The following is a 19,967-nucleotide window of genomic DNA, read 5'->3' on the forward strand; positions in this document are numbered from 1 at the left end:
TTACTAATTCTGGATGGGACAGTATGGTGAAGGAAACACATCTGTAGGCTTTATTATATTAGACAGACATGGCTACTCCTGCCACTCCAGTCCTAGCTATTTGACATTGGACAAAGTGTGTAATGTGGGTCTCAACTACTTACCTGTGAGATGGAGATCATCACAGTACTTACTCTACAATGCTCTTGTGAGGATTAAATGAAAGTAGTGCAGAGGAGCCAGGCCATTATGGAAGTCCACAAATGGCACATGACTTTCTACCTTTGTAAAATCTGAAAAGAAAACTCCTGCCAATCTCAACAGAACCTGTGACAGTACCTGGAAACAGCTATACCATGGGGTGCTTACCCCAGTAATCAGAGTGGAAACCACAGGTTAGATCTATCTGATCGTTTATCTTCAGAAGTGGCGTTAGTCAAAGTTATGGCTTCACTATACTCTTAGGAAAATAAGTTAACCTTTTTTTTTTTTTTTTTTCAAAAAGCAGTGTGGTGGAAGCAGGATGATCATGAATTTGAGCCCAGTCTGGGACAGTTAGTTCCTTATAGAGACCCTGATTCAGAATAAACAATTAAAAAACATCTGGTAGTGTAGCTCAGTGTGAAGGCCCTGGGTTCAGTGTGCAGCACTGAAAAACAAAAAAGGTTAGGTCTGGGAGGATAGCTCAGTGGTAGAGAATTTCCTGGCATGCATGAGGTTCTTGCTTTGATCTCCAACATCAGTGAAAAAGAAAAAAAATAAGCTTTATAGGCAAGTGTGAAGATAAGAGATTTGGAAATTTGGGGAGGGGGGGCTGTACTAGACTAAAAGTCCAAAAGTAGTATGTTTCTTACCTAGCCAAACTCTTGTTCAGCTGGGGAATTCAAATGCCTGATGTTTAGTCAAGAGTTTACTAGATGCTGAGCAGAGTTCAGAAATATATCTAGAGGTGGGGACCCTTGATGAGAAGAATGTGTGTTCTGTCCCGCATCCCTGCCTTTTGCTATTTTACCCTCAGGTTAAGCCTGCAGTCCTGGTTTCACTGAAACTTGGAGGACAAAGACAGAGAATATGAGGCACCTACTAAATGCCCATCAAAGTGGACATAGAGTTCACTGACTTTTTTTCTTAGTTTGCAGTCCGGTTGGGAAGATAAAATGACCAGTCTCTATACATGTTTAATTTATTTAAATCATGTAAGATTATTCCAAAGACACAGGCATCATTATTTCCAGGTAAAATCAAGATTTTCAGTGAACATCCCACGGAGATTTGAAATATTTCATCTGTCATGAGCTATGAGAATTGACTCTGCCTTTGAGGACATTGCTGATAAGAGGCTGCCAACCTTCCCTTGTGCCTCACTTGATTGTCACCTTATACAAGAGGTCCATCACTTAGGGTGCTATGAAGGAGTAAGTCAGATGCCAGGGTTTCTGCCACAGCTGGCCCATCATGGGTGCTTCCTGACCTGTCACTGAATTAGCTCTTCATTTTCAGTCCTCTTATCCTTTCCCATGGAATCACAGCTGTTAATGCAGACCGCATGCTGTGAAACTACTAGCAGCACTTTAAAAGCACAGCTGTCTTCTGCTACAACTGGGAGATAGCAGTGGTGGGGGCGGGGTCAGAGTGAGGCCAGAGGGTGCTTCTTGAGTGCTCAGGCATCCTTTGCTCCTCTGTTACTGCTGGCTCAGTGTGACCAGATGGGTTTTCTCTTCTGTATGAAAGCCTCGATTCCCTCCTGCCCATCCTGCAATGCCAGGTTGTCCACCATGACATGGGAGGTTAGGCTGTAGGCTGTTCTAAGGTCCTGGGACAGCTGCTTATAGAAGGCGGCCTTGCCCAAGGACACCACAGGGCGGCTTAAAGAGGCGATCTTCTTTGCTATTTTCATAGTCTCCTCTTCCAGCTGCTCCTCCGGCACCACTTTGCTGAGCAGCCCATGGAGCATGGCCTCCTGGGCAGAAATGGGCTCCCCAGTGAAAAGCATCTTCAGGGCAACCTGAGGGAGGAAGCATGCAAGGTCATTAAGACACTCGAATCCACCCACCCCTCCCTGTTCACTCTGCTGAGATGCTTACTCTCTTGATTGACTACACTCTGGCCCGGTTATCTGCGTCTCAAATGACATGTCATCCGTCACCCCTGATGGCATCAACACCCCACCTCCTGCAGAGTGAGATGAGATCTTTCCAAGAGTGAAGAAAATACAAGTAGCCCAGGAGGGAAGCGACTCTCTCCCTGTTCTCTTGCTCCTCCATGGATCTGATCACTCATCTCTGCCAACAAAGGAGATTCTATCTGTTTCTTTCCAAGGCCAAGCCTAGGACAGCAGCCCAGCTGATAGAAGGCCATTGAAAATGCTGCCATGGTGAGGCCTTTTACTTCCCACAAACCAATGCAGGGGCCACTTTTCATAAGGATACATATCCATAGGCAACTTCACCTCAGCCTGCTCTGAAAGAGCAGCTTGCAGTCTTACAGAGAAAGAAGAAATTGTCTTCCAGGGATCAAATGAGTCCAGAATGACTTCAGCTTACAAGTAGGTAAGATGTGTCAGGGAGATTATTAACCCTCTACCCTCCCACAAGACCTCCCCAAAGATGTCACGGCTGCAAAAAGGGAAGGCCACTTGAAGGCCACTTCCTCACCCTCCCTGAGGTTCTGTGTTCTGCTGCCTGCCACACATTGTGTCTCTCATTCTGTAATTCTACAAATCTGGATTTTCAGATTTAAATTTATAGCTGGCAGAGACAGGTCCCCTGTTGTATGTGGGCAAGGCGCAGGTGAACCTTCTTCTCCCTCCACTCCTTGCTTACTCCTGCAGCCCTGGTGGCATCCTGTTCCTCAGACACACCGAGTGTGCTGTCCTTCAAGGGCCTCATACTACTTGCTATTTCCTCTGCCTGGAAACCTCTTTCCCTAGCATCCTCATGGCTTGTGTCTTCATCTCATTCATGTCTCTGCTCTTGTCACCTTATCAATGAAATCCTTTATGGCTGAACTATGGAAATTGTCAAGCAAACTCCAACACTCTCCTCCTTTTGTGGATACATTTTTATCCTTTGTAATTTTCACCATTTAGCATACCATATATTTCACATGTTTATTTATTGGTTGCATACCTCTTTTGCTGGTGTGTAAATTCCAACAGTGTGGGAATTTTACTTTTTGGTGTTCTATTCATTTCCACTTCCCCAGCACTAGAAGACAACTTTTACAAAGTAAGCAATCTACCAAATATTTGTGAATAACTGAGTGAATGAATGATGGCAAATAGAGCATAGCACAGGGATGCCATGGTTGCTTTGAGTTTAAGTCATAAGGGGCTACAATTTCTACCTAGCTCTCTTTCTCTCTTTGGGATGCTCAGTGTTGGGAACTGGGCACATGTAGTGAGGAAGCCCAGGCCACACTGAGAGGCCAGGCCAAGTGACCCATGATGAAGGCCTAGCTGAAGAATGGCTCTGACAGTTAGACATGTGCATAGGCTCCTCCAGATGAGCCCCCTAGTTGGCACTCCCCAGTCTTCAAGTCCTTCCAGTGAGGCCACAGACCCTGGATCAGCAATAAGCCTTCCTTGTTGAGCCTATTCAAAATGAGAATTTCTGAGTTCACCAAATTCTTATTGCTTTAAGACACTAAATTTTCAGTGACTTGTTATTTGCAATAGATAATTGGTTTGGATTGATATATAAGTATGGGAGTTATTAGCCTTTAGGGTAACTTGATGATACATTTTGTTGGTCTGCTTGTTTGGTTTTTATTTTGTTTTGTTTTTTTGAGACAAAGCATCACTGTGTAGTCCAGGCTGGCCTTGAATTCACAGTGATCATCCTGTATCAGCTTCTCAAGTGCTGGGATTATAGTTGTGTGCCACCAAGCCTGGAAATATGGACATTTAAGTCAGGTAGTATTTTTGTTGAAATGATCACTGTGAATTCAAGGCCTGATTGAATGTGGAGCTGAAAAACCAATCCTACTGATAACAACTACTGAATGAGATTCTGTTGAAGATACCCAGAGAGTCATAGAAAAGGGAGCAGAACAATATTCCTCCATCTTTGCTCTATAGCCACCTGTCACTGTTGTCAAAGTGGAAACAGTGTCACTGTATCTCCACATGGCTCTTTTTCCCCCAGTAACACAGGTGGCTTAGAGAAGTCATATGGTTCACATCTTAGGAAGCAGCCACCCCTAGAAAATGCAACACTCAATTCAAGCCTATGAGTTCCTTTATCACTTAGAATGACCAAAAATGACTTCAAAGCGTAGTTAGAATGGGATCAGAGTCTAATGGGATGGGCACCTATTTTGAAGATAACAAGAGGTGGTAGCCATTGTTGATTTCCTATTATCTTATTTTGAAGTCCTTTATCACTTTTCACTGCTTTATATTTTGATTGGCTTTGTTCTGTTGTGTTTTATTTTGTTTGATTTTATTCTTTTTAAAGTTAAAAAAAGTGGGGTCAGAGTTGAAAAAAGGAAATAACAAAATCCAAAGTGTAGTAATTTTATGGCTGGCTTAGTAGATGGGCATTTATTCATACACATGCAGTGGGACTGGCAGTTGGGGTGATGGTTTGTTTGTGGGCATATCCCCCTTATCAGGTGATGTCTTGATAGTTTCTCCTCAGATCCTACTTTTTTCTCATGTCCCACTGTTTGCCTGAGACCTCCCTCTCTGTTTACCTTTTATCAGGCCCCACTACACATTGTAAAGCACTGTTTGACTTAGATAGGATAGCTGCATGGGATTGCAAATGTCCCAAGACATTTTCTCTCAAAGTCCTTTGGAGTCCAAGTTGCCACAGGCTGGAGTATAGGGCAAAGCTTAGGGACCTAGACCCAGCTCTGCTGAGTGTTGATGCTATGAAGGAACCCTGAGCAAGATTCTTCCCACTTCCTCATCAGCAACACATGGGTAGAGATGACTGTCATCCAAGGCTGCAGTGAAGAACAGGTAACTACTGTCTGTGAGGCACATTGTCACAACTTGCACAACAGAAACCTTCTTTGCTAAGGGCAAAGAAAGGTTTGCCAAGCAAGATATAAACCAGAGAAAACAATTGGAATGGTTAGTTTTCAGGAGTCTAGCTCAAAGGACTTGGTATGAGTTTGTGTTTACAAAGGCAGGTTGGTGTCCATGAAGAGGAATTCAAATGGTAGCCTCACATTATCTGGTTGATTCATTCAACAATGTTTATACAAAGAACCTGCTACACATCGAGTGCAGTGCTATAGACAGAGTGATTCCAAGTTCACCTATTGAAGTCCTAATCCCCAATGTGATAGTATTTCAAAATCAACCCTAGGAGTTAATAAAAGCTCAAGGAGGTTATGAGAGTGAGGCCCCATCATGACCAGACTGGCATCTTTATTAGAGACACTTATAATAAGAGCTCATTCTCTCCAACATGTGAGGGCAGTGAGAAAGTTGCTGTCTGTAAATGAGAAAGAGTCCTCATCAGGAGCCTCACCAGAGGTCAGTGGGCACCTTGATCTTGGAAGGTAGCTATGCTTACCTCTATAACACAGGCATCTTAATCTTTTTTTTTTTTTTTTTTTTTTTTGTCTTTTTCCTTTTTATCGGTACCGGGGATCGAACTCACGACTGCCTGCTTGCAAGGCAGGCGCTTATGCTGCTGAGCTAAATCCTCAGCCCAAGCACCTTAATCTTGAGCTTTGAATCTCCAGAGCTCTGAGGAATAAATGTCACCCACCTGAAGTGTGGTAAGTGTTATGGTGGCCTGAGTGAAGACACAGGAATCCTATGGATTTATGTATATACTTAATTCTGGAATAACTCCGAAAACTCATTAAAAAGAAAAAGGCTTATAAATCTCTGAACTAAAGTGGAATTCTAAGCCCCTGAGACACATGAATAGGTAAGACCCTTAGAGCAAGGGTAGGAGCAAAAGTTCAACAATCCCTTCAGTACCAAAGATTCTAATGTGAAACTTGTAAAAGTAAACAAAAAGAAAATGAACTTAAGCTAGAACATGAAAGATTTAATTGGACAGGAAAGACACTTCAGTCCATCATTTGGCAACCAGAGAAAGACTGCTTGATATCCAGACAAAAAACTTAGTGGTATTCAAAATGAGAGAATGTGGACCTTGCAGGATCGGGTATCTCCATCCAGGGGTGCACACAGGGCCAGACTAGACCTGGGCCTCTCCTGTGACTCCTGCTGTCTAAGCAGAACACCTCGTGGGACCCAAGAATTGCAGCCAGTGGTGCACATGGGGCCGGACCAGACCCAGGCCCCTCCTGCAACCCCCAACATCTGGGCAAACCATCTTGCAGGACACAGGAACTCCTGCCAGTGGCAGCTTGGGCAGGCCAGGCCAGAACCAGGCTGCACCCACATCCCTGCAGTCCTGGACACTCACCTCAGAACCTAGTAACTCGTGTTGTATGCCCCTGAAGTCCCACTGCTGCCATTGGGAACTCCCCCTCCTGGACCTAGTATTGCTGTGGATCTTCAGATCCCACACCTCCCCACAGAACCTTGGATTGCAGTGGATTAACCATGCAGTATCAAGGGAAGACTCAGTAAGAAGAACTCAGCAGGCTTTCATCAGTGAGGTGAGTTTACCCCTAAAGTAGGAATAGAGTTTGCCACTTTCAGTGGGTAAACAAGAGCAACAGCAAAGCCCCCTCCAGAAGTAGGCCATAGGTGAGCTTGGCAAGTAGGTGGGTGAGTCCTTCCTCTACACAGAGAATATCAGGTAGGTTGAGGAGAATGTCAATAAGTCCTCCCCAACCTGGAGAAAATTAAGGGGGCCTGTGGGACACCCAGAGACACAGTAGGGTCCCAGCCAAGACAAACACTATAAACAGGGAGATCTGATGACTATGAACAACCTGAAGACATAATAACAGCAGGAACTATGGGTTTATTTCCATCAGTACTCCTAGGCTTGTCAGCCTAGAAAAAACAGGACTTGCCCAACAGGTCCTGTGGGACAATTCAAGTGACTGACCCACCTCTTCATTGTGGGACCCAGCAATAAGACAAACATCAACCTTACAGTAGGACCCCAAGATACATACTACCAACAGTTGACACTAGTGATATTGAAGGACCAAATATTAACCTGAAAGGAGAAAGTAGCAAAGCAAAAAAGCAAAATGCAATCTCAAACATCTAGTCCACCAGGAGCAAGTACAGGAGACACTGAATAGAGCACTTCAAAAGTAACACACCAGAGATTTCTGAAAAGATAACAAGTGAAATAAAAAAAACCCAGCTCCATGAGTCTATAGAGGAAATCAAATTAGAAGTAATCTCTCATGTAAAAATAGAAATAACAAACCTTAGTAAAGGAGTTGCTCAGCGCAGCTAGAGAAGAAATAGATAAAAAAAAAATGCAGGAGCATGGGAAACTGATTGAAACCTTGAATGAACAATATAGAAAACAAACAATTCATGAAACAAACTCAAAGAGACATCCAAGAAACAAAAAATTCCATTGAAAGCTGGCAAAACCATTTAAATGAAGCTGAGGATAGAACTTCGAAACTTGAAGACAGGATCACAATTAGCAATCATGAAAGGATAGAATTTTTTTAAAAACAACAAAGCAGCATGAAATGACAATCCAGTGGTTTCAAGATGATGCCAAGAGAAACAATGTAAGACTAATAGGCATCAGTGAAGATGCAGGAGTCAATGCAAATGACATAACTAAAAATATTCACAGAAGTAATAGTTGAAAGTTTACCAAACATGGGGAAAAAATCTGATATGTAGATAAGTGAGGCATATAGAACACCAAACAATCACAACCAACATATATCTACACCAAGACATATAATAATTAAGGTCCCAGATATGCATCATAAAAGCAGAATACTAAAAGCTGTTAGAGAAAAGACACAACTCGCCTATCAAGCAAAGCCCATTAGAATCATGGCAGACTTTTTAGCACAAAGCCTCAAGTCAAGATGAGCTTGGAGTGAGGTATTTCATACCCTAAAAGAAAACAACTTTCAACCCAGAATGATGTACCCAGAAAACTTTCATTCAAATTTAATGGAGAAATAAGATACAAACCAACCCTAAGAAGAGTATTGAAAGACATTCTAGACAGAGATAAAAATGACCACGATCCCCAGAACAATGCAAAGAAACCTCCAGGTGGACAAGCAAATAAATAAGGGGGAAAAGCAGAAAGCAAACAACTGGAACATAACATGGCAAAGTTGAGCCAGTACATATCAGTTATATGCATAAATGTAAATGGCCTCGAATCACCTATCAAAAGACTTAGGTTGACAGAATGGATCAAGAAATATGACCCCAACAGTTGACACTAGTGATATTGAAGGACCAATATGCTGTATACAAGAAACACATCTGACCCAAAAGGAAACTCATAGATTAAAAGTCAAAGGATGGAAAACAGTATTCCATGCAATAGGAACTCAGCAAGGCTAACTGTTCTATTTGCAGACAATGTGAAATTCAAACCTATGATTAAAAGAGATAAAGAAGGTCACTACATATTTGATGGTGGAAAATTAAAGAGGAAGAACTAACAATTATAAATATATATGCACCAAATACAGAAACACCCAACTATATAAGACAATACTAATGAACATGAAAAACCAAATATACAAGAACACAATTATAACAGGGGACCTTAATACTCCACTGTCACAAAGAGACAGATCAACTAGACAAAAAGTCAGCAAAGAAATAATAGAAATGAATCATACCTGTGAGCAATTTTTTAAATTTTTAAAGAAAGACTAAACAAAACAGAAAATGGGTAGAAATAATACATACATTCAGAGAAAAAATAAACAGTAAGAAATCACTAGTTAATGTTTACATTCAGTCCTCTCACAAATAGTTGTTCAACATATAAAAGTGGAACATATAAAGTGGGAATTCAAACAGTGAGACTGCAAACAGTTCTGTTCAACTATCCAACAAAAATTTAGTAATATAGTTGTCAATCCTATACACTTAAACATATGTGCAGTTATTCATATCTTCAATTATGTTGAGATTGAACAAACCCAAGCAGGCTAATATCACTCTGAACAAAGAATGATACTATTGCTGAGTGTCACATTATGACACTCCAGAATCATCACTGGGTACTTTAGTGTCTCTTTTTCTTCAAAGTATCTGTTCATTTCATCATGTGTCATATGATCAGTTCTCATAAACTGTTTATAGGTTCTACACATGCATGAGTCTTAACATGTATTTCTATCCTTTCTATATTAGAGGCAGAAACAAAACAAAGCAAGACAAAACAAAACATATTCCTATAAACACATGAAATGAAAAAGACATATAAGACCATTTTACAAGGAGTTCTACCATAGTTCCTGTGTTGTCTCTTGTTATCTTTAATAGAATTGGCTATATCATCAGACATAGTATAACTGAATATATCAGCACATAACAGTATTAATAAAAACATAACTTTGTATATAGTATAAAACTTCAAAAACAGGCAGTTATCAAACCAGAATGTGTATCGTGGAGTCTTGTCATCTTTAGTGTAGTTGCCTATCTCAGACTTGATACTATCAATCATATCAGTTTTGAATAAAATCTGTCGATGTCAAACAGCAATCAAACAGACCAGATTTAACTAAGATCAGTCATGATAAAACAGTATAAGTTATACAGGGCTCCAGATTAAGGTAATAGGAAATTAAAGACGATTACCATGCTATATCCTGATGTTTTGGGGATAGCTATTTGTGTCCTCAAATCTAATGCAAGTAGACAAACTGGGACAAAATAAACCTTATCAAAAAAAGAATAAAGTCTATCTAGCAGAGTAGTTTTTTTTTTTTTGTGTGTGTGTGTGTGTGTGTGTGTCTTTTTCCTTTTTATCAGTACCAAGGATTGAACTCATGACTGCCTGCTTGCAATGCAGGCGCTTATGCCACTGAGCTAAATCCTCAGCCCCAAGTAATGTGGTTTTAAATCCTGATACACTATTAACAATATCTTCTGCCATGTTTTTTAAGACTCTCCCTCCCCTTTTATTTCCCCAGGGTACACTGTGCATTTTTGGTTCTGACCAAGACCCTTGGTTTTAAATTGGGAGGTGGCAATCTGCTATTTACCTAAATGGTTCCAAACCTTCTCTCTCCTGGACTTGATCTCTAATTGTATTCCTTTGCCTATTAAAGCCTGTCTTTCCAACCTATGCACAAATACTGGTCTAGTTGCCCCTATTACTCTTGGTTCTCTGTCACATACACCACTGTTTTCTCATATTTGATTTTCAGTCCATGTACTCTTTTTCATGTTAATTATATTTCCTATAAATAGCATCTCGGTGGACCCTGCCTCTTGATCTACTCCACGTGAGGTTCTTTTTATTTTAATTTAGTGTATCAAGGCCATCTATATTAGAGATTATAACCAACCTCATCTGCCTCATTTCTGTTATGCTCTTTTCATTTGCCATCAATTGTCTGCTTATCTTCTTCATTCTGTTTTCTGCTCCAATTCATTGAGGCTTCTCTGCCACTTTACCTGGAATCCTAGTACTTTTCTTTCTCTCTCTCTAGAATGGTGTTTGTGAATTTGCCAAGTTCATCTTTGTCTTGGAAGCATCTTGTTTCTCCATTAATTTCTAGAGACCATTTTGCAGGGTATATCAATCTGGGTTGGAGGTTATTTTCTTTCATGGCTTGGAATATTTCACTCCAGGTTCTTCTTGACTTGATAGTTTGTGTTGAGAAGTCTGCCGTTATTCTAATGGGCCTTCCTCTGTAGGTTATCTGTTTCTTGTCTCTAACAGCTTTTAATATTCTGTTCTTATATTGAATTTCTGCGATCTTGATTGTTATATGTCTGGGTGTAGCTCTGTTTTAGTTGTAGGTGGCTGGAGTTCTGTATGTCTCATACATCAGAATATCATTTCCTTTTCCTGTGTTTGGGAAGTTTTCCTTAATTATTTCTGTGAATGGCCTTTGTAGTTCCTTTGTTTGTACCCCTGCTTCTTCATTCACATTCTTTATTCTCAAGTTGTAGATCCTCTTGTCGTCTCTTAGCCATTGTATTGTTATTGCTTGTTTCCTTGTTATTTTTAAAAAGTTTTCCCTTGCATAATCCCACATTGCAAAACTGTCCTCCAGTTTGGATAATCTATCCTTAGTTTTTTTCAAACTGATTTGCCGTCTTTCCATAGAGTTTTTACTTTCCTGGTAATCTCTTTGAATCTGCTTCCTGTATTCTATATTTTCTTTATATTCTTCATCAAATGGTTCTCTCCTTTGTTTGAGTTCCTCCCTTCTTCCATCTGTGTCTGCTTGAGGGGTGCTTAGCATCTCTTTTATTAATCTTTTTATATCTTGCTTTACTTGGTTAAATATCTCACTTTTGAACTCATCTATGAGGTCTTGAAGATATCTCTTTATGTCCACTGATGCCATATCTGATATTGCTTGTTTGCTGTTCTCATTCTCCTTTGTATTTACCTGTCCTGGGTCAGTGTTCTCAGGGTTGGGACCTGGGGACTTTTTCTTATTGCTTCCTCTTCTCATTGTTTTTGTTTCTTCCAGGAGGCCCTAATTTCTTTCTTTGTTGGTTGCAATTCTTCTGAAGCACACTGGCTAGGTGACTCTTCCCACTGCAGTTTGCTAGTGAATTTCAAACAGGGGTAGTGTATACTGGCCCCTCCCCTCTGGATCAGTGAAGCTACTGAGGCCTGCACTGTATTACTATGTACCACCTCCCCTCCGGATCAGTCAAACTTCTGAGGCTTCACTGTGTTAGTGTGATTAGTGTACGCCGCCACTGTAGGGAATTGATTTTTGGATAACCTATTAGGTCTCAGCCAGATCACATGACTCAGGCTTAGCTCACTCCACCAATCCCATTCAGGAAGGGAACAACTGACTGAAGTCACTGCTACCTCTTGTACTTGCCAGTCCTGCCTGGTCCCAGAATGTGGTCCGCCAGAGCCCCCTTTTCTGTGGAATGTCTCCACTCTCCTCACTCACCACAGGTCAATGTAAGCTCCCCGCCAACTCAGCTCCTCCATTCGGCTGGTTGATCCCTGACCTCAGTGTGTCTGTGCCTGCCTCCAGTGAGTCAAAGCAGCAGGACCTCAGATTTCTCAGCAAGTCATCTGCTGTGGCAGCGAGAGCACTGATCCTTTAGCTGTTCCCATAATAGCACTGGGACTATAGGTTTGATCGGTTCTTCTCACCTGAGTTTCTTCTTGGGATGAGAGAATTCATCTCCCTCTGTTCAGGGCTCCCCATGCTGTATTATGTTGAATTCTAAGTTGACTATCTCAGGGAACTTCTGTAGCCAGCTGTTATCTATCTGCCATCTTTGCTCCCTACCCCACCTGTGAGCAATTGGACTTAGTAGATGTTTATAGTGTTCCACCCAATCACATCAGAATACACATTCTTCTCAGCTGTACATGGAACATTCTCTGAAATATACCATATATTATCCCATAAAACATTCTTAAGCAAATGCAAAGGTATTGAAATTACCCCATGCATAATATCTGACCATAGCACACTGAAATTGGAAATTAACGGCAAAAGAAATTGAAGAACCTGTATAAATACATGGAACTTAAATAACAACCTTCTGAACAACCAGTGGGCTACAGATGAAATTAAAGAAGAGATAAAGCAATATCTAGAATTCAGTGAAAATGCAGAAACAACATGCTGTAATATGTGGAATGCAATGAAAGTGATCTTAAGAGGGAAACATATAGCAATAAATTGTCATATCAAGAAAACAGAATGAGCACAAATAAACATGCTAATGCTTCATCTCAAGCTTCTAGAAAAAGAAAAGCAAGTTAAACCCAAAGCTCATAGAAGAGAGGAAATTGTAAAGATTAGAGCAGAAATCAATACCATTGAAGCTAAAGAAACAATACAAAGAATTAATGAGTCAAAACACTGGTTTTTTTGTGAGAATAAACAAAATCGACAAACCTCTAGCTAACCTTATAAAGAAAAAGAAAGAAAAAACCCAAATTCATAAGGATTGAAAAGGGGGAAATTACTACAGATCCCATGGAAATTCAAAAGATCATGAATGCCTACTTTGAAAATCTCTACTCATATAGAGTGGGAAACACAGAGGAAATGGACATATTTCTAGAAACATATGAACTAACAAAGCTCAACCAAGAAGATATAGCAATTTTGAATAACCCAATATTAGCTATTGAAATTGAAAATGTAATTAAAACCTTACCAACAAAGAAAAGCCGAGGTCCTGATGGATTCACAGCTGAATTCTACAAGAAATTTAGAGAGCTTTGATGCCAATACTCCTTAAACTCTTCAGTGAATTGAAAAGGAAGCAATTCTCCCTAAATCATTCCTGGAGCAAGTATTACTCTGATACCAAGCCCAGAGAAAGAGCCAACCAAAAAGGAGAACTATTGGCCAGTCTCACTAATGAACATTGATGCAAAGAGTCTCAATATAATACTGGCAAATAGAATACAGAAAATCATCAAGAAGATTACACATCATGACCAAGTGGGATTCATTTCAGGAAAGCAGGGATGGTTTAACATACACAAATCAATAAATGTAATACACCACATCAACACAGCCAAAAACAAAAACCACATGGTCATGGTCAATAGATACCAAAAAAGCTTTTGATAAAGTCCAACACATGTTCATGATAAAAAAAACCCTTCAGAAACTTGAAATACATAGTGTCTACCTCAATCTCATAAAGGCCATCTACAACAAACCAACAGCCAACATTATACTAAATGGACAAAAACTGAAAGCTTTCACTCTAAAATCAGGAACAAGACAAGGATGTCCACTATCACCACTCCTATTCAATATAGTTCTGGAAATAATAGCCATGGCAATCAGATAAGAGAGAGAAATAAAAGGAATAAAGATAGGAAAGGAAGAAGTTAAACTATCACTATTTGCATATGATACTATATGATACGCTATATAGAAGACCCAAAAAACTCCATTAAAAGACTACTAGAGGTAATAAACAAATTCAGCAGTGTAGCTGGATACAAAGTCAACACTCAAAAATCAATAGTATTCCTCTATACAAACAAAAAACTCAACGAGAGAGAGAAATTATGGAAATATTGCCTTTCACAATACCATTTAAAAAAATGAAATACTTAGGAATCAACCTAACTAAGAATGTAAAAGACCTATATGCTGAAAATTATGCTATGCTAAAAAAGGAGATTGAAAGTGACATTAGAAAATGGAAGGATATTCCTTGCTCTTGGCTAGGAAGAACCAACATTATGAAAATGGCCATACTCCCAAAACTGTTATACAGATTTAATGCGATCCCAATCAAAATACCATTAACATGTCTCACATATCTAGAGAAAACCCTCCTAAAATTCATTTGGAAACAGAAGAAACCTAGAATAGCAATGGAATTCTGGGCAACAAAGGTAAGGCAGGAAGCATCTCAATTCCTGACTTGAAACTATACTGCAAAGCCACAGTGATAAAATCAGCATGGTACTGGCAAAGATTTGGATCTGAGGATCAGTGGAACAGATTAGAAGATGGAAGCATGACTACAAAGACACTCAGCCACCTGATATTTGACAAAGGTGCTAAACATGTACACTGGAAGAAGGATAGCCTCTTTCACAAATGACTTTGGAAAAATAGGCTCTCCACATGTGAAAGACTGAAACTAGACCCATGCTGATCACCATGCACAAAAAATAAAGTCTAAATGGATCAAAGATCTAAATATTAAAACAGAAACACTAAATCTACTGGAAGACAAGTTAGGTAGAAATCTTAGAGTCATAGAGATAGGCAGAGAATTCATGAACAAAATGCAAACTGCACTGGAAACATTTCAAAGAATCAACAACTGGGATCTCATATTATTGAAAAGTTTCTACAATTCAAAAGAAATCACCAACAGAGTGAAAAGAAAACCCACAGAATGGGAAAGAATTTTAGCCAGCAACCCCTCAGACAAAGGACTTATATCCAGAACATACAAAGAATTAAAAAACATCAAGTCCCCCAAATTCAAAGACTCTCTCCAAAAATGAGCTGAACACACATCTGAGATGAACACACAATTTTCAGATGAAGATGTACAAATGGCAAATAAATACATGCAGAAATGTTCTCCATCACTGGTCATTTAAGAAATGCAAATTAAAACAGCACTGAGATTTCATCTCACTCTAGAAAGAATAGCTGCCATCAAGAAATCAACTGAATACAAATGTTATGGCTGCGGGGGAAAAAAGAAACACTGCTTTACTGTTGGTGGAAGTGTAGAATGGGGCAGCCACTATGGAAATCACAATGGAGATTTCTCAAAAGACTAGGATTGGAAGTTCCATTCAATCCAGCTACTCCCCTCCCACATATTTTCCTAGAAAAACTGAAAAGGTCATGTCCCAGTGATATATGTGCACCCATGTTCATAGCAGCACAATTTTTAGTAACTAAGTCTTGGAAACAACCAAAATGCCCAGCAGAATGGATAAAAAAGATGTGGTACTTTTATACAATGGAGTATTACTCAGCTATAAAAAGGATGATCTTGAGGCCTTCATAATAAATGGAGGCAACCTGAGACTATCCTTGTAAGTGAAATAAATAAGAATCATATTTATAAATATCACATTGTGTCTCTAGTGTAAAAAGTAATAAGAACTATAGCAGTAATAAAACCCAAAATGTGTAATTGCTATTGTAAAAAAGAGAGGAGAGGGAGCCAGTGTACAGGATAAGGGAGGAAAGGAGATGGAAATGCTTTTCCTTTTCTTTCTTTTTTTGCCTTTCTTTTCGCTGTTATTACTTACAGCTGCCATGAATGGCCACTCCTCAGCATGCCACCGTGCCTTGAAACCAGCTGAATGTCAACTGAAGCCTCCCAAAACTACATATTGGACTTTTGGGAGAACATGGTGGATAGACAACAGCAGCTACCAAGGCTCTCTGAGTTAGTCAGCTTAGATTCCAGGAATGGTGCAGTGTGGGGAGTCCTAAGCAGAGGGAGATATACCCTGCTGACCCAGGAACGAATTAAGCTGAGAGAAACTAACTGGAAATGCAATCCTGGTGTTACAACTGGAACAGCTAAAGTCTCAGTGCTGAAGCTGGAACCCGCGCCTCTGGAAACCATAGTTCAAATTTCCTGCTGCCACTGCTGCATCTGAATCAACACAGCAGGGATAGAGATGCGAAAGCTCTGAGAGTGGGAACTGGTGAACCAAATTGAGAGCAGAGCTGGTGGGGAGCCCTGCATCGACCTGAGGTGAGTGAAAGGAACAGGGACCCTTCCATAGACTAGGAGGCTCCAACAGAGGACATTCTGGGACCAGGCAGACTAGCCAGAACAGGCCACTGCAGTGACTTCAGTCATATATTCCTCTCTCAAGTGGGATTGGTGGGGAGCACTTGACCTGGGTGACACTGTGGACTAAGGCCCAGTAGACTAGCCTAAACCAGGTCCCTGTGCCTGGCAGTGCATCCTAATGCAGTGAAGCCTTCAGCAGGTTGACTGACCTCGAGGGGTGAGCCCAGCATAGGCTGCCCAGGTCTGTGTCTCCCTAGTACATGGCAGTGGGCGGGAATACCTAGCTGGTGCAATTCAAACAAACTGTTACCAGCAGGAAAGAAACTGGGCCTCCTATATACGCTTGTATGGAAGGAACAAAAAGTATGGGAAGAGGGAGCAACAAGGAAGGGTCCTCAGTCCCCAATCCTGAGAACACTGATCCAGGAAAGGTAAATGCAAAGGAGAATGAGGACAGAAAACATGCAATATCAGGCACGGCACCAACAGACATAAAGCGATATCTCCAGGACCTCATAGAAGAGTTCAAAAGTGAAGTATTTAACCAAGTAAAGCCAGATATAAGTAGAATAGTTAAAGAAATGCTAAGCACCTCCCAAGAAAAAACAGATGGTGGAATGGGAGAACAGAAAAAAAAGGGAGAATTGTTTGATGGAGAAAATAGAGAAAACGTAGAATACATGAAGCAGGTTCAAAGAGATTACCAGGAAACTAAAAACTCTATTGAAAGCTGGCATAACAGCTTGAAAGAAACTAAGGATAGATTATCTGAACTGGAGGACAGATTTGTAATGTGGGAGCATGAAAGGAAAAACTTCTTAAAAATAACAAGGAAACAAGCAGCAATAATACAAAGGCTAGAAGATGATAAGAAGATCTATAACTTAAGAATTAAGAATGTAAAGGAAGAACCAGGGATACAAACAAATGAACTGCAAAGGCTATTCACAGAAATAATCAAGAGAACTTCCCTAATATGGGAAAAGGTAAAGATACTCAGATCTATGAGGCATACAGGACTCCAGCCACCTGCAACCCAAACAGAACTACACCCAGGCATATAATAATCAAAATTCCAGAAATCCAATATAAGAACAGAATATTAAAAGCTGTCAGAGACAAGAAACAGATCACTTACAAGGGAACACCCATCAGAATTACAGAAGACTTCTTGGCACAAACCATCAAATCACAAAGAACGTGGGGTGAAATAATTCAAGCTTTGAAAGACAATAACCTCCAGCCAAGATTGATATATCTTTCACAACTGTCCCTAGAAATTAATGGAGAAACAAGGTGCTTCCAGGATAAAGAGGAACTAGGGGAATTTGCAACCACCAATTCAACTCTACAGAGAATACTGCAGGACATTCTAAAAGAGAAAAATACCAAGATTCCAGAAACAGTGGCAGAGAGGCCACAATGAATGGAGCAGAAAGTGAAATGAAGAAGATAAACTGACAACTAGTGACAGAAAAAGAGCTCAACAGAAATGAAGCAGAGAAGGTTGGGTGGTATGAACAGCTATTTTGGAGAAAACAAGACATTATAATAGCTAGTGCTGATTTAATATCATCTTGTTTTGAAGTCCCATCAAGCCTTTGTTCTTCTGTCTCCATCAGTCTTAACATGTTGTATCTTATTGGATTTTATTATATGTGATAGTAAAAACAAAAACTTTTATATACAAGGAGATAATACAGAAACCATTGTTCATTTTCTGTTAGTTGGTTCTAAATACCCTGTAATACTGTCATTCTCTTGAATGGTTTTACATTATCTTGATATGTTTTATGCTACAGTATATGAAGTTATTACTCAAAGATTTCAAGGAAAGAGACATACTTTTATGTCGGGATATCTTGTGGTGAAACACTATTTTGTTTAAAATGTTATGTTCTGACCTGTGCTGTTTTGTGGTTATGTCCTCTTTTATCTCAATCTCCTTTTTATTTATTTATTTGAGGAAAAAATAGATAAAAATAGCAGGATATATTATAATAACCATTTTGATTTCCTATTAACTTGATTTGAAGCCCTGTATTGCTCTCACCATCTTGTTTTGAGTGATTTTACTCTGTTCTGTTTTGTTTGATAGTATCAAGTTTGAGGGTATAGGCAACTACTTTGAAGACAATAATGAAAGAGTTGCTGGCCCAGACCGGACACTTTAACCAGGAAAAGCCTCAGCCAAGTTAGGGGGCTCCTGCCTCCCCCGCCCCTATAGATTTACCTGTAACCCTATACCCCCATCCCTGTAACCCTGGCGCCAAATGTGTGCCAATGAAATACCTGTGCATCCCTAATGCCCCTTGGGGTCCGCCCCAGACAGAGGCTACTTATGGGCCTCACTCCACGTGGAGAAGAAGAAGAAGAAGAAGAAGGAGAAAGGGAGAGTGTGTTCCAGAGAGAGACCATCGGCCCCAGGATGGAGATGCTGCGCCCCGGGGCCGGGGGGGGGGGTCTCTCCTTGCATTCCTGAAATAAAGGTTACTTATATATATATATATATATTTTTTTTTTTTTTGTCTTTTTCCTTTTTATCAGTACCAGGGATCGAACTCACGACTGCCTGCTTGCAAGGCAGGTGCTTATGCCGCTGAGCTAAATCCCCAGCCCCAGGTTACTTATATTTTATATTTCTTATCTTTACAGCCACCGCCGCCCACTCCTTTCATGGCCGTCCACTCCACTCCTTCCACGGACCTCTTTCCCTTCCTTCCCCTCTTCTTCCCCCTCTTCTCAGACCTAACAGATGGTGCCGTGACTCGGATTTGCCTGTAACCCTATACCCCCATCCCTGAGAACCTGTTTCTGGCGCCAAACGTGCCAATGAAATACCTGTGCATCCCTAATGCCCCTTGGGGTCCGTCCCAGACAGAGGCTACTTATGGGCCTCACTCCACGTGGAGAAGAAGAAGAAGGAGAAGGAGAAGGAGGAGGAGGAGGAGGAGGAGGAGGAGGAGGAGGAGGAGGAGGAGGAGGAGGAGAAGGAGAAGGAGGAGGTTCCAGAGAGAGACCACCGGCCCCGGGGTGGAGATGTGATGCTGCGCCCCGGGGCCGGGGGGGGGGTCTCTCCCCACATTCTCAAAATAAAGGTTACTTATATTTTATATTTCTTATCTTTGCAGCCACCGCTGCCCACTACTTTCACGGCCGTCCACTCCACTCCTTCCACGGACCTCTTTCCCTCCCTTCTTCCTCTCCCCTCTTCTCAGACCTAACAAATAAGATACACGATGATGCCCATTCTGGTTTGACTATTATCTTCTTTTGAAGTACTGTAATGTCTCCAATGTTTTGGTTTTATTAGTTTTGTTCTTTACTGTTTTGTTTAATTTTATTATAACTGATGATATAGACAATTCTTTTTAAGATAGCAAGAAGCATTATGGTAACCACTGTTGTTTTCCTTGTATTCTGTTTTTACACCATGTGCTATGTCCATCCTTTGTTTTGACTGACTCTGCTTTGTTTTGTCACATTTGGTTTTATTCTCTTCAAAAAAAGTAATAATAACTGTGTGAGTAATAAAACCCAAAATGTGTAATTGTCATTGTACAAAAGAGAGGAAAAGAAAGTGCTCTAAAGGATATAACTGCATGTATATTTAAGATAGATAATCATATTACTATGATATAAGATATAAGATTACTATGATATAGATATA

At 40.4% G+C, this 19,967-nt stretch overlaps 1 protein-coding gene across 1 annotated transcript in view; it reads right to left on the reverse strand.

The window, feature by feature from the left end:
* Positions 1-1,144: 1,144 nt before the first annotated feature.
* Echdc3 (enoyl-CoA hydratase domain containing 3) overlaps positions 1,145-19,967 on the reverse strand; it is a 40,786-nt gene continuing 21,963 nt past the window's right edge. Inside the window, exon 5 of the mRNA XM_003473407.5 lies at positions 1,145-1,984. Coding sequence (XP_003473455.2) covers positions 1,673-1,984 — 312 coding nt within the window. The 3' untranslated portion in view covers positions 1,145-1,672. The remainder of the gene's footprint in view (positions 1,985-19,967) is intronic.

The sequence above is a fragment of the Cavia porcellus genome, unplaced genomic scaffold (genome assembly GCF_034190915.1).
Source record: "Cavia porcellus strain 051 isolate PalLab524CR breed Dunkin Hartley unplaced genomic scaffold, mCavPor4.1 scaffold_13, whole genome shotgun sequence".
NCBI classification, from domain to species: domain Eukaryota; kingdom Metazoa; phylum Chordata; class Mammalia; order Rodentia; family Caviidae; genus Cavia; species Cavia porcellus.